Source organism: Amphibalanus amphitrite, unplaced genomic scaffold (assembly GCF_019059575.1).
Source record: "Amphibalanus amphitrite isolate SeventyFive unplaced genomic scaffold, NRLGWU_Aamphi_draft 000458F_arrow, whole genome shotgun sequence".
In the NCBI taxonomy this organism is placed as follows: domain Eukaryota; kingdom Metazoa; phylum Arthropoda; class Thecostraca; order Balanomorpha; family Balanidae; genus Amphibalanus; species Amphibalanus amphitrite.
Genome location: NW_024881952.1, coordinates 210,951 through 225,011, shown reverse-complemented (window position 1 = coordinate 225,011; position 14,061 = coordinate 210,951). Strand labels below are relative to the sequence as shown.

General features: G+C 46.6%; 1 protein-coding gene across 1 annotated transcript; it reads left to right on the top strand.

Moving 5' to 3' along the window:
• Positions 1-5,158: 5,158 nt before the first annotated feature.
• On the top strand, positions 5,159-6,559 carry LOC122391855 (MFS-type transporter SLC18B1-like). The gene has a single exon (XM_043386157.1). It carries the CDS (start codon positions 5,159-5,161, stop codon positions 6,557-6,559), a length of 1,401 nt encoding a protein of 466 aa, XP_043242092.1.
• Positions 6,560-14,061: the final 7,502 nt, after the last annotated feature.

Below are 14,061 nucleotides of genomic sequence, written 5' to 3'. Positions count from 1 at the left end.
ATGTGCTTGAGATAGTTAGAGGTCGTTCCCGGCGCCAGAATAGCAGTTTTCATTTTTCTTCTTCACTTATAATGGTGAGGTCACGAAAATGACCTGGCCTCAAATAAACTTTAGGAAAATCTGAGATATACAAGTTGTGAGACTCGTAATGGATATTAGGTCCTGCATGTTTCATTTCCCTGTGAAAGCTCCTCTGGCCGTGAGGGCGTTGCGAAGTTGCGACATCTGAAGACCGTGCAGACGTTCACTTATGACGTCATAGGTCGGTGACCTGACCTGACTCGAAAATGCGGTTGGTGTCAAAAGATCTGGCTTGAATCAAAGGTCAGCTATGCGAAGTTTCAGCTCTCTATCGCCAGAGTGTTCGGAGCTATCGCGGAAAAAAACCCTATGGGCGTGCGGCACCCGCGTCCCGCACCCCCCCCCCCCCCCCTCGGCCGGCGAGGGTTAACCTAAAAATATTTGACTTACCTTCAGGCATCGGTAAAATCCTTTTTGAAAGGATTGCATTCCCAATCCACATTCCTAGTGCCGAAGTGGATTGCATTCCTACCCGCAATCCCCTTCTTTCACTTGGATTGTGATCAAATCCGCAATCCTTTTTTGCAATCCTGTTGTATTATTATGTGCACTAGTGGATCTGGGGGAGGGAGGGGGGCATAGGGCCGTGCCTCCATCCCCAAATCACCCATTTCTAGTACCTAGTCTTGCGAGTAATTCCTATCTAAGGCACAGGTATTTTATGGGAAATATTTTTTGCCTCAAACACTCCCGTATTTAAACCTCACCCCAACCAGTGTTTTATATTTTTAAAACTCGCCCTCAAATACGTAATTTTGCCCTTCCTATGTAGTTCATCAGCGTATTTTATTTTGAGCGTTTAAATTGAAAGCGTTTAAATTATTTCAAGTTTCGATGCAAAGCCCTTGATAGCAAAGTGCATTAAGCCGATGAAGCCGATATCATAATTTTCAATCGCAACAAACCATTTCAAAGCACTAATCAAACACAATCCGGATTGGATTGCAAAAATTGGAAGTATGATGCAATCCAATCCGCAATCAAATCCTGTTTTTTGGAATGGATTTCAAATCCAGGTGCAATCCACCAAAAAGGAATGCAATCAGGATTTTGCAATCCTGCAATCACAATCCTACCGATGCCTGCTTACCTTTGCCTGTAATCTCTCTTAAGGCATTGCCTTCGGCACTGCACTGCTTCGCCACGAGCAATTTGATGTTTATTTCCACATGGTATTGGTGCTTTTAAACTTGATTGTGCCATGAATAATTATTATACTCTGTTCCGTTTCAAGTTTGCAGCCGAAGTGCCCTGCTGAAAGCAGTGCGTGATTTCTGTATATACAGCTCTTACATTTTAAGACGCAAATTCTTGAGCGGAGGAGCGATCTGCCGAAGAAACTCCAACTGCAAGCTTGATATGGAACAGACTATAGTTATGAAATCAGGAAGTCAAAGGATACCTATCATGTGATTTGCTTCTTACTTGGGGATTGCACCAAAAGTAAATTGGTGATCGGTCCTAAGTAAATAAACACCACCTAACCTAACCTAACCTAGGTTTGCAGATTGACATTTCGGAAAAGTAATATTTCAACTAATTGACATTTCGGCAAACTGCCAATTCGGCAGATTGACATTTCGGCAAATTTACATTTCGGCAAATTGACATTTCGGCAAATTGACATTTCGGCGAATTGACATTTCGGCAAATTGACATTTCGGCAACTTGACATTTCGGCAAATTTACATTTCGACTAATTGACATTTCGACTAATCGACATTTCGGCAAAACGCATTTCGGCAAATTTACATTTCGACTAATGAGCATTTCGGCAAATTGGCATTTCGGCAAAAAGGCATGTCGGCAAATGGCATTTCGACTTTTAGCATTTCGACTTTTTGACACGTCGGCAAAAAGCACATCGGCAAAATGACATTCGGCGAAATGCATTCGGCAAAATGACATTCGGTAAATCGCCTTTCGGCAATTTGCTGTTCACGATTGTGTAAACCAAAAATGAGCCTGATCTGACTTTTAAGACGGCGGCCGGAGCCCATAATGTGAACAAGCCAAAATACTAATAATTTTTACTTTGACCTGACCTGTGACATCATCGGTGACCTCGAGGTCAATGAAATAATATTTTCTCGACAGTTTTTCCTTAGCTATCAGAAGCCGTTTGAATTTTGACGATCGGACCAGCAGTTTCGGAGTTAGGAAAATCGGGAGTCGGGTGTGACCGGACTGCGTTACGCCAGTAAGGACTGAAATGCGGTCAACTTATACTTCATTTTGTTGCTAATTCGTTGAGGATTGCGGTCGCGAAAGTTTCATGTCACTGTCGTTCATAGATTCGCCAATATTGGCTAAGTAACTTGGAAAATTATAGCTTTTCCCCGAAATTTGACATTTGACCTGTCATAACTAGGTCGAAATTTGAACCAGGGTCAAAAAAATTACCACCAATCGCGAGTACCCGTTGAGAACAATCGACTGGTCGGTCTCTGTTGCAAAGCGCTACAGCGCTTAGTTTAAAACGCCAGGGGGGTCCCATCGACCTTGCCATCGAACCCCCCCCCCTGCCAGGCCGCGTTATGAAAAGCGCCCTGCCAGGGCGAAGGTTAAAATCGGGTAGGGGAGAGTGCAGGGGTAGTTTGGCCGCTTTTTTTAGAAAACGATGTAACTTAAAATTGACGACACATTTCTGCATTTTCTCAACGCTGGCAGGTGTCGCATTCATTTTACTTTACTGGACAGTGAACTTGAAATGATAGAGTAATTACTTATATTGAAATTGTGACGTATTACAAAGGTCTGCAAGGCGGCCAAATTGCCCCACTAGCAGGGTTATTTGGCCGGGGGTGTGGGGCAATTTGGCCGGTGTTAGTTTACGGTCGGGATTTTCTGTTATATTGCGAGTCAGCTTCAGATTCAGCAATGACGTGTGTCCTATGACGCATTTGCCGCATTTTGGAGGTTGACTCATGGGGTCACAGGGATCAAAATAGCCAAATTAGCGGCTCTAGATGCGTAGACAGTTTTTACGAATAACTTTTGAAGCAATCAAGCTAGGCCAAAACTTCGAGTACCATCGTAATTCTCTCGTCATTCCGCATCGAAACATAAATGTGTTGACCTCGAGAAGTCAAGGTCAAAGGTTGGCCTCAAGTCACGTTACCTCAGGTCGCTTGACCTCAAGGTCACGTGATTTCAAGGTCATCATGCATATCATTCGATGCGCCTTGGCGAGCTGAATAGAATGAGACCATTTGTGCGGCTGTACCATTTTTATGTAAGGATTTATTAGCAAAAAACGTTTGGTAACCTTTGATGACGTCACATGCTCTTACAGTTGACCAATCGGAAGTAAGGCATCAAAGTAGTCAAAGTTGGTCATGAATCATATCATTTATGGTACAATTGACCATGAAAACTCGGCCGTCCCAGCATAGTGACCATGAGCGCACCGGCCAAGTTGCCCCGCTAGTCCCGGCCAAATTACCCCATATTGCCATTCTGAAAATTTTTGTGTATACAGTCATCACGGCTATACGGAATTATATGAAATTGCTCTTGGAACCGCTGAACACCCCCAAGAATGGCGCTATAATGTCTGAATTCGTTTTTAGCCCAAATACTACATGTTATACAACTTTGTAAACAGAAGTGAAAGTTACCATTTTCTAATGAAATTAAAGTTTTATTAATTTTGAATAAAACTACGAGGGGCAAAGTTTTGACATTTGTCCTCCAGTTATTTCTACCCATGACAAATGAATAGAGACTAGAGTTATTTCACTCACTTTTGTTAGACATCGTACAGGTGGGGGCGACCAATTTACACCACCGGCCAAATTACCCCACTCTCCCCTACCGTTGGCTTCGTCTCGTGATGTTTTTCAGACGCTTTTCCGAGGCTCTAGCTCAATTAGAGGCCAAGCGCAGGGGGGACGTACCCCCCCCCCTGTGCCCTCGAAGGACGCAAAATGGCCTGTGCCGGCGAAAGTTGAGGTGACCGTCCAGTCCAAACCCCTGCTACCGAAAGAAACAAGAGAGCAACTCCATTACTACGAGCGAGCGAAGCGAACGCGTTATAGCGTACGTAGAATAACAAAAAATATCCTACGAGCGAGCGAATCCAGCGATGACTTACGTAGAACAGCAGAAATTTGGCCTAGTTGACTAGTTGGCGCCCAATAGTTGGACTGCCCAATACTCACCTCTACGTGATGGGCTCAGCTCCATCGGAGCACCAGGATGCCCGTCCAGCTCCAGACTAATGTCTACCCCTAATTCCTATCATCCTTCCGGCTTTGAAAAGGTCCTTTCTGATCGAAAGGGCCGTACCAGCTTTGACTTTGTGTGTAACAAGCAAGTAAACAAACAAACAAACAGTTTGTGAACTATTTAAATTTTAACGTAATCATTAGTTATAGTGTCAAAAAAAATGTTTCAATGCTACTTTACAATTTACCATATAATTTCCCCAGCTAGGACACACACAGTTGTGGGGATTATTGAGAAAAAAAAAACGCTTTTACCTAAAGCATGAGCTACATCCTCAGTACTTATGATAGTTCGTCTGTCACGTTCGAGCAAAACATCATTGTGAGACATTTATTGCATGTCATGCACTAAGCTATTGCTCTCAGGTGGGAAAATACCCTTTAGAAGAGTTGAATAGATGGATCTATAGATCTCTGTATACCGCCGCTTGTATGGATGCCACTTGTGGCGATCGTTCGCCCATACGCCACAGATGGAGAAAGAGTTGCATTTTTGTATAGACAGAAATATCAGAGAACGCTCGTCAGTCGTCACCATAGCCCTGCTGCGACAACACGACTACGCTGCACTTTACGCTCTGGTCGGACCCGCTGGTGATGCACAGGCATTTTCTTCCAGTCCTGCTTCTTCCTAGATCGGCGCCTGCTTCCGCTGATTCGTCTTCCAAGCCGGACTTCGCCTACGATAATCTCGGGAGCCGCTTGTGATACTGTTTCCTGTCCATGCGGATGGTACTTTTCAGTAGGCATTCAGATACCTCTGGTGCTCCCAAAACATGGCTATTTACGGACGGACAGGCAACAGCTCTTCACCAGAAGTACACGAGACATTGCCATTGATGGAAGATATGTCGCCACTGAGCCCATCGTTGGTATGCACAACCGAGTCATCTGTCTTCAGCGATTCGTTCCAACATGCAGGCCAGGCCTCCGACAAGCTATGTCCAACTTCTGCTGAGTCTGAAAAAGACAAGCCTTCAGACTCCACGCCGGCTCCCCTGAGCCGGTCTCAAGTGAGTCTGCTGGTGTGTCTCTCCCTCAGTAATCTTCTGGCTGGCAGCTGTACCGTTGTCCAGTCTCCGTTCTTCACGCCGGAGGCGCACCTCCGCGGTCTGAGCAGCGCCGCGTCCGGCGCTGTCTTCAGCTGTTTCGCGTTGGTTCAGATGCTGGCGTTTCCGGCGATGGGCTGGCTGGCGCCACGAATTGGTGTGACGCGGTTGTACACTCTCGGCCTGCTGGTGGCCGGAGTCACCACGGTCGTGTTCGGTCTGCTCACCTACGTGGAACAGCCGGCTGCGTTCCTGGCCTGGTCTCTGACGGTGCGGTCTGCAGAGGCCGTCGGCACTGCCGCCGCTCAGACGGCGGTGCGAACCATCATCATCAACCAGTTCCCGCGGCGGGTGAACTCGGCCATGAGCCTGGTGGAGGGCATGACTGGTGCTGGCCTGTGCCTGGGCCCTGCCATCGGTGGCTCCATGTATGCCCTTGGTGGCTACGGAGCACCGTTCTACACACTCGGCGCATTGTTCTTCGTCACCGCCGCCGCCAGCCTGCTCCTGATGCCGAAAATGACGGACCACTCGACCGAGAGGACGGAGATGGGCGATGCAGATCGCAACTACCGCGACATGCTGATTCTGGTGCTCTCCACAGCCGACAACTGGCTGATATTCGCGGCGCTGCTGGTAGCCGCGATGAACTGGACGGCCATGGACCCCAGCATGGAGCCCTACATGCACGCCGTCCTCGGCATCCAGCCGGCCGAGCTGAGCCTCTTCTTCCTGGGCTCGTTCGCCGGCTACGCTCTCTCCAGTCCGCTGTGGGGCCGACTCTCGGACTACATCGACAACACGTTCCTGCTGGTGGCCGGCAGCCTGGCGCCCACCGCTCTTGGCGTGCTGCTGATCCCTCCGTCACCCCTGCTCGGTCTCCGGCCGTCCCGTGTGCTGCTCGGTGTGGGGATGACGCTGCGCGAGGTGTTTCAAATCGGTGCCTACCTGCCGTTGCTGCCGCTGATGGTGCGTCGTTCGACCGCCCGCGGTCTGCAGAGCGATGTAAGCGGCCAGGCACTGTTGTCAGCGGTGTTTGGAGCCGCCTACTCCCTGGGTAACGTGCTCGGTCCGGTGGGCGGCGGGCTGGTGACCGACCTCTGGGGGTACCCGACCCTGGCCACCTGGCTCGGAGGTGTCACGGTGGTCCTATGTGTGACCTTGGCGGCTCGTGGGCTGGTTTACCATGTAACGCGGTAGATGAAACGATCTGCGTAACATGGAATGCAAACATAGTTTTGTGCGACTGGGTATTGTACGAGTTCTTATTGTATAGTTGGGTATTGTACGTAGCGCAAGAAAGAGAGAGAGAAAGGGCAAGATAGAAAAGCGGAAAAAGGGAGGGATAAAGTTAACCTCAGGTGTGAAATTGTAGTGTGAAATACATAAACTAAAGAAAACCGCCTACTGTTTGACTTGTCAGTATGTATTTCCAAGATAGACAGTCTCAGAAGAAACAAAGGATAAATAAGAAGAAAGAATAGAAGAAGAAACAAAGGTAGAGTAAAGAAAGAAAACGATGAAAGCTCTCCCTTGCCGACTATATTGCATCGGGTGATAGTTGATGCTTTATGTTATTTGAGGCTGGTCATTCTGGTATAGGGGAGAGCGGGGCCAGTTGAAACACGGGGTCAGATGAAACATGGCTTTATTTTCAACAGTATGCAACATATGGCGTTGACGACACCACTGCGCATCCGCGCTCGACCACTTCCTTTGTCAACGACGTTTGGGCGGCAAACGGACGGTAATTTTGATTTGACACTTGTTTTTGTGTTTTTGAGGGGCGTTTGGGAGAAATCGTTCTTATGAATATTTTGTGATATCTCATATACCTTTGTTTGCTGAAAGAAGAACTCCTGGCTCCGGAATAACACCTTATTTGGCCCTTCATTTAGCATGATGCCGTCCCTCCAGCTCGTTTGACATGTGCTTTACGGCGCGTGCAAGATGGCGGGAGCGGATGGGGTCAATTGAAACGCTTCTCTGAGGGTCAGTTGAAACAGGGCCACAGGCCGTTTCAATGGACCCCGGTGACCTTTGCAATGTTTATTGTTCAGGGGCTGTAAACATTAAAGGTAGTGTGCCAGCTTTCCTGGACCGTATGGAGTTAATGGCCCAGATAAGGAGAACCGGATTTTTAGAACTTATCCATACCTTCAAAACTCATGGAAACGTCTTAGATTCTTCAAATTTTGAGTACCCCAGTGCGAAATTCGCCCCGACGGGTTGTCGGTCGTACCCCAACCACATTTCACACCACTATGAACAATAAATGCACACACTGAAATCGCTATTACCGATATGCTCATCCAATCAAGTTTCGATAAACCCGTTCATCATCAGCTCCTGCGGTTTCGAACACGCCTGTTAGGTGGTGCGGTAGACCGCGCCCAAAGCCAGGGCCCCGGTAACGTGAGGTAGCCGAGTCAGTGCAGCGTGCGCTGACCCAAGCCGGAGCCGCGCGTCCTCCCGGTGTCATGTGATAGCCCGGGGCTGCCCGCGGGGATGCGGTAGACCGCGCCCAAAGCTGCGGCCCCGGCTTGGGTCAGCGCACGCTGCCCCGACTCGGCTACCTCACGTTACCGGGGCCCTGGCTTTGGGCGCGGCGGTGGTGGTGCGTCGGGCTGCGCGCTCTGACTTCGGCCAAGAAAAATGCGTCAGCTGATCATTGTCATTTCTGCCACTTGCGTGTGGTGAAATGGGGTCATAACTTATGAGACGGCTTTTTCATATCAATTATTTTACATGAAATCATATTTCAAACCATAAATAATGTTCGACAGCCAAATAAAAGAAACAATACCAATACAGGCTTACAGTTTAAGGCTCGACATTGTGTTGTCTACGATTAGACAGCTGATAACTCATTCCCGTACGTCGTATGGTCGTAACACTATAATGACCTTTGCTTATTGTCACATGTGCGCCGCATTCGCGATTGTTGCCGACGCCTGTTTGCAGGTGAGCCCACTACAGTTGTTATACATATCTAAAAACCGATAAACTTTTAGGCGAAAAAGGCACTATTCCAGGCCCATTTTTGATATTTTTTTGCGATATTAGGTAAAAACAGAAGCTTCTTATCCTAGGAAAAATAAAATGGGAAATCTTTCAAAGGTGGCACACTACCTTTAAAGGAATTAGTCCAGCTTTGAAATGAGCTTTTAAACTGAAATATTAGTTTAACCCGCGCGGGGCTGGGGTCTCCAGCCGAACGCGCGGGGCTGGGGGGGGGGGGGTAAATTTACCCCCCCCTGTTATCTCCCGAACTAAAGGTCCAATTTGGAAAATTCAAACGCCAATCGAAAGATCTCATCACGAACAACTAAAAACATGTACTTAATTTTAAGTTTGAGGTCAAGGTCAAGGTCAGGTCAAGGGTACAAATTGCAAGTTTCTACAGTATCGGCCTTGCACCGTACTTGCCGAAGAATGGAGTCATGGACTGAGACTGATCGCCCAAAACGTGTTCTTAGGCTACCAAGACAATATTCGTTGCATACAATATCATTCAGAGGTCAAGGTCAAGGTCAGGTCAGGTCAGGTCACCAAAAACAAAATATAGAAAAGGGCATGTGCGACATATGTTTTATGGGTCATTTTACTCATAGAATTCAATAGGCACACTCAATAAGTGATATGGACCACCTCTGGATGAATTTCAGGTCGAGGTCAGGTCAAGGTCAGGTCAAGTGAGGTCAAATTTTGAAGTTGGTTGTTAAGGCCTAAAAAGGTGTCTATCTGATGCAGTTTTTCACGGCGAATCGAATGGTGCTATTTTTGTTTCCGTACGAGGTCTAGAACTTCCAAAAAAGTCATTTTTCAAACTTTTTGTGTGTCGTGACGTCATACAATTTTGAATAACTCCCACATTTTTGAACCGATTCTTCTAAAACTTGGTATGTAGGTGCACATAGACCACTTCTCTGAAATTAATTCCGGTTTTTCGATACACTCAAAATTTTGGATTTTATAGCTATTTTGCCCAAAAAGTCAGTTTTTTGAAAAAATTTGGGCCAAAATCCAACATTTTCAAAAAACCAAGATAGCCGTTTGATAGACAAAGTAGAATTACGTATATACTTTTTTGTTAGTCTTGATTCCTTTAAAAATGAAGATGCTAGCGGCGTTTGAACTTTTGCCGTTTTTCAGGCGAAAATGGCGAACATGACGTCACTAAAACGTCAATTTCTCAAAAAATTTCCGACGGACTTCGCTCAAATTTTCAGGGAACGTGTCAAATTGATGTAAGAAAAGGTGCTGAAAGTTTGGCGGCGCTGCGCGCCGCCGTTTTTGAGATATTGCAAAAATTCGCGAGGGGGGGGTAAAATTTACCCCCCCAACCCCGCGCGGGTTAATAGAGCTCAATTTTTGACCCCCTTTTCTCCAGCCTTTTGCTTGAAAGCACACTATAGCCTGAGATACTTCTCATTTTTCTCATCCGCCCATTTTACCATAGTCTATGTACAGGTCTCGCGGGTTTTAGCGGTAGGTCGCTCGGCGGGCGGGAGGGCAACTAGTTCCGCCCCTGTATCGGCGACCCTTTGCTCCGCCCAGTTACGCACGAGCGTGTACTACATCACGTAGTAGCGTGGGGGAGGGGAGGGTTAGGGTGGCGGCGTGTGTAGAGGCTAGAACCGGTTTCTACCGCCTGGGCCGGCGACCCGTCATGCGGTCAGGAGACAGGGAAAGGTCAGAGGTCGCATACAATGTGTGGCACTGTGCCCCGTCCTCTCCACGTGCTGACCAGCGCACGACCCCGTCCGTTGGCCAATCGGTGTTGAGCGGTCAAGGTCGCCCGTAGCCAGCGGGCTGAGTGAGCCGGCAGCGTGCCGATCCAAGTTCGCGAATAGTATTAGCCGGTTACCAATGGGGCCGGCAGACGACTGTTTAGCGCTGTTATTTGTTGGGGACGTTTCTGCTAATTATCCGTGACCTGATGAGGCCGGATATCATGTCACACTACATCTTTATTTTCTGACGCACTTTAGTTCCAAAACTACCAGACACAAAGCTTACCACAGAAAAATGTTGTATGGATTTTTGACATCATTTTTAAAAGATAGGCATTTGGGTTCTAGTTACACCAATATTATTTGTTGTTATCTTTGTGATTTTTGAAGCCAAATCCATATGAGTCGCTTGAAGAAGCATAACACCATATGATAGGAGATAAATATGCTTTAGCCTTCGACTTTTAGGGGAGAGGGGTCCGAAACGACTCTTCTCCCTTTTTCAATCCATGTCTCCCTAAGTATTGTAGATATCGCCAGTCGTCACCAAACTTTCAGGGACCTTCTGGGCATCAATTTTGCACCATGCGGGGCCGTCTTTTTCCAGAGAGTGTGATAGGTTGGCCAAAAATGACATCAGAATAACGTCATGGGTCTGCAATTTTCGACAAAAAAAGAACTTTTGCGGGAATAGCTGCCACTCCTACAGTTTTGAACATAGATAAAAATGTGTAACACAATAAGATGTTTATCATCAAAGCATATTATTTCAGCAATCATCATATTATTTTCCAAAAATAACCGAAAGCTTTCTAAACTTCGAGAAAGTCTTGAAGATAAAAATATTCCGAATATACTCCGGCTTCAAAAATCGACTCCCACTCCGACTCCGACTCCGAGTCCATCTCCGACTCCGGGCATTTCCCTATTATAAGTCCATATCATGATAGAAAAGTTCATGTCTGAGGTCTTTTTGTCTTGCCTGAGACAATCATCGCGCGTTCCATGACCTTACATCGCAGCTATAGATACTCTAAAAATAGCATTCAGTACCATAAGCAGTTTCTAGCACAGCCGGTCTTCTGGTTTTTCGCTGAAAATGATCGTCCAAAACAGAAACCTTGCCTTAGCTTCGGCAAAGTCCAAGTCTGGTTTGGAAACATGAACGAGCATAATATTTCCAAGCAAACATGTGTAGGGCATGACTTTGAGCTATGCCAAATTAACTCCGAACCCGGAGTCGCAGTCGGTAAGATTTTGGCGACTTCGACTCCGACTCCGGTCATAACTATCGACTCCGTCCGACTCCGACTCCGACTCCGACTCTGCAGCCCAGGCCGGCTATCCAACGCCGTGTAAATTTTGAAAATCGGCCGGTAACTTTCCGAGATCTTGGGGGCGGGGCGAAACGCCCCCCCCCCCCACGGGTGGTAGGGTCCGCCGATAGCCCTACGGGGCGCGGGCTAACGCGGTCCATCGATATGCCAATTATCAGATCAATAGCTCGACTTTTTGGGAAACTTATAGTGAAAAAATTCACAATTGACATCAATTTGTCAAAGTCCCATTTTCGGTCGATCTATGCCGATCTATGGCAGCTACGATTTTTTGTATAGACATACGTGGCGATCCGCCACTTTATGGCGAGTTGTTCGAGAAAAATGAGGGGAGGGGCTCGTTCGACCGTCCTTACAAGTGCAAATAATAAAAGTTATAAAAACGGTAACATCGGGAAAATACAATTCATTGTATCTATCTCAATAAATTATTGTGGATTATTTCGTACTGATAGATGCATTTTAATAAGCAAAAGATATTTTTAGTTGATCTGAGGCCAGTTTTACCAACAGCGAAATCGCCGGCTGCCGGAATATTTTGCCCATAGCGGTTACTTTTTCCGATCATAATTTATTATATATTTAGTGGTTATTAGTTGACCTTGAGGGACACTTCTAAAAAAAAAAAAATACTGGCAGCCGGCTATTTTTCTGTTGGACTGGCCTCAGCACAATTCCATTCTATTCTATGCCTAAACCTATCACCCTGTTCCAGCTCCTCCCAACCGACCCAACCCCTGCTTTCATAGACATGCCACACCGGCCGAGCTACAAGGCTGGCGGCGAGCGCCTCACCCCTCCCTACACGCTAAACAGCGCCGGGCTCTCGTGACCTCTAGCCTCACCGCCCGAGGGCTCGGCCGTTGTCCAAGGACGCCCTGCGCGCGGGCCGCAGTGATAGCCTCTGCTGAGTCCCGCTTCCATTCACCGTTTACTACGCGCTGGGTTCATTCATGCCTCTGTGTTTCAGCGTCCTGCCCGCTGGGTGGCACCACTGTAGTCATAGGCGACTGCAGGGAAGCCGCGGTCAGAATGCCCCAAACGGCGGATTTTGAGGTTTTCTTTTAAATTTCTCCGAAACTATCCGGCATACGGTTAAACCTTTTTTCATGATCATGGTAGGGAGCTATACGAATAAATCGGTCACATCTTCAAGCCTACAAAGCTGAAGACGAAAAAGATATAGCCGGAAAGGCAAAACCTACCCTTAAAACCCGCGAGACCTGTACTTTATGTCACCTATTATGAGGAACTTTGCACTTTTAGCTTTCCAACGACCTATTGAATGTAGCATTGGGAAAAGTAAACCGGACAAAATATCTCCTTAAGAAAGTGGCCATAAAGAGGAAAACATCCCATTGTTAACCCGCGCCCCACTGGGGTCTGTGTATAACACGCCCTACTGGGGGGGGGCTATTCATAGCCCCCCCTCCTAACTCCGAAACTACTGGGCCGATCGTCAAAATTCAAACGGCGTCTGATAGCCCCGGAAAAACTGTCGAGCGAAACCTAATTTCATTGACCTCGAGGTCACCGATGACGTCACAGGTCAGGTCAAAGTAAAAATTATTAGCACTTTGGCTTGTTCACATTTTGGGCTCTGGCCGCCGTCTTACAAGTCAGATCAGGCTCATTTTTGGTTTCCACACTCGTGAACAGATGCTCTAGATACCTTGAGGGTACCAAACTTGTACTTTGATTTTCAGGTCAGGGTCAGGTCATCACAGGTCACGAAAATATTATATCATGCGTCGGTCACGTGACACATGTTTTATGGTCCATTTAGGCCATAGATTTCGAATTTGATGTCGTGTGTGTCATTCAAGGTCATTTTGAGTCGAAATTAGCTTAGGTCAGGTCACTTTCAGGTCAAAAAAGGTCAAATTTTGAAGTTAAAATTTTTCAACAAAAAAGGTGTCTATTGGATGCAGTTTGAGCTCAGGAACACGATGGTGCCATTTATATTGGTGTACGATGCCAAATACGTACTGAAAAATTGATTTGAAAAATTAATAATTGTGAATTTTTTGCAATAATGCGTATAACTTGGCCATTTTTGAAGATATTTAGCTAAAACTTGCTAGAGTTAGTCATAATCATGCGTTCTGTCACATATATTCCGGTTTTTTTTCGAAAAGTCAAAAACTTTTTGAAAAAAATATAAAAATATAAATTTTGAATATTATTATATAAAATTTTCGAAATTTTCAAAATTTTGAAAATCCGAGACAGCAGTTTGATAGCGCGGTCAATTCTGAGTCCTTTCATGCAAAGAAATTGGATCTAGCTTAAAAACTGAGCTCTTGGGAGCGATTGCCGTGGTTCAATGTTTTGCGTCGAAATCGGACGAACATGACGTCACTCTGACGTCATTTCCGGCCGACCTATGGTAGCTACGAAGTTCAAATTTTGACACAAGGTGTCAAATTGATGCAGCCAAAGGTACTGAAAGTTTGGCGTCGATTCGTCAAGATGTTTGGAAGTTATTGCAGAAAAACGGGAGGGGGGGGCTATAAATAGCCCCCCCCCAGTGGGGCGCGGGTTAAGGATAGGTGCAATTGACCCCATGGGCTGGTTCAATTGACCCTCGCATCGGGGTCATTTGAAACGGGCGTAGAGCTGTTTTATA

Bases quoted from the DNA above. Each gene is read 5' to 3' on its own strand.
- LOC122391855 (XM_043386157.1), top strand. From the start codon at position 5,159: ATGTCGCCACTGAGCCCATCGTTGGTATGCACAACCGAGTCATCTGTC.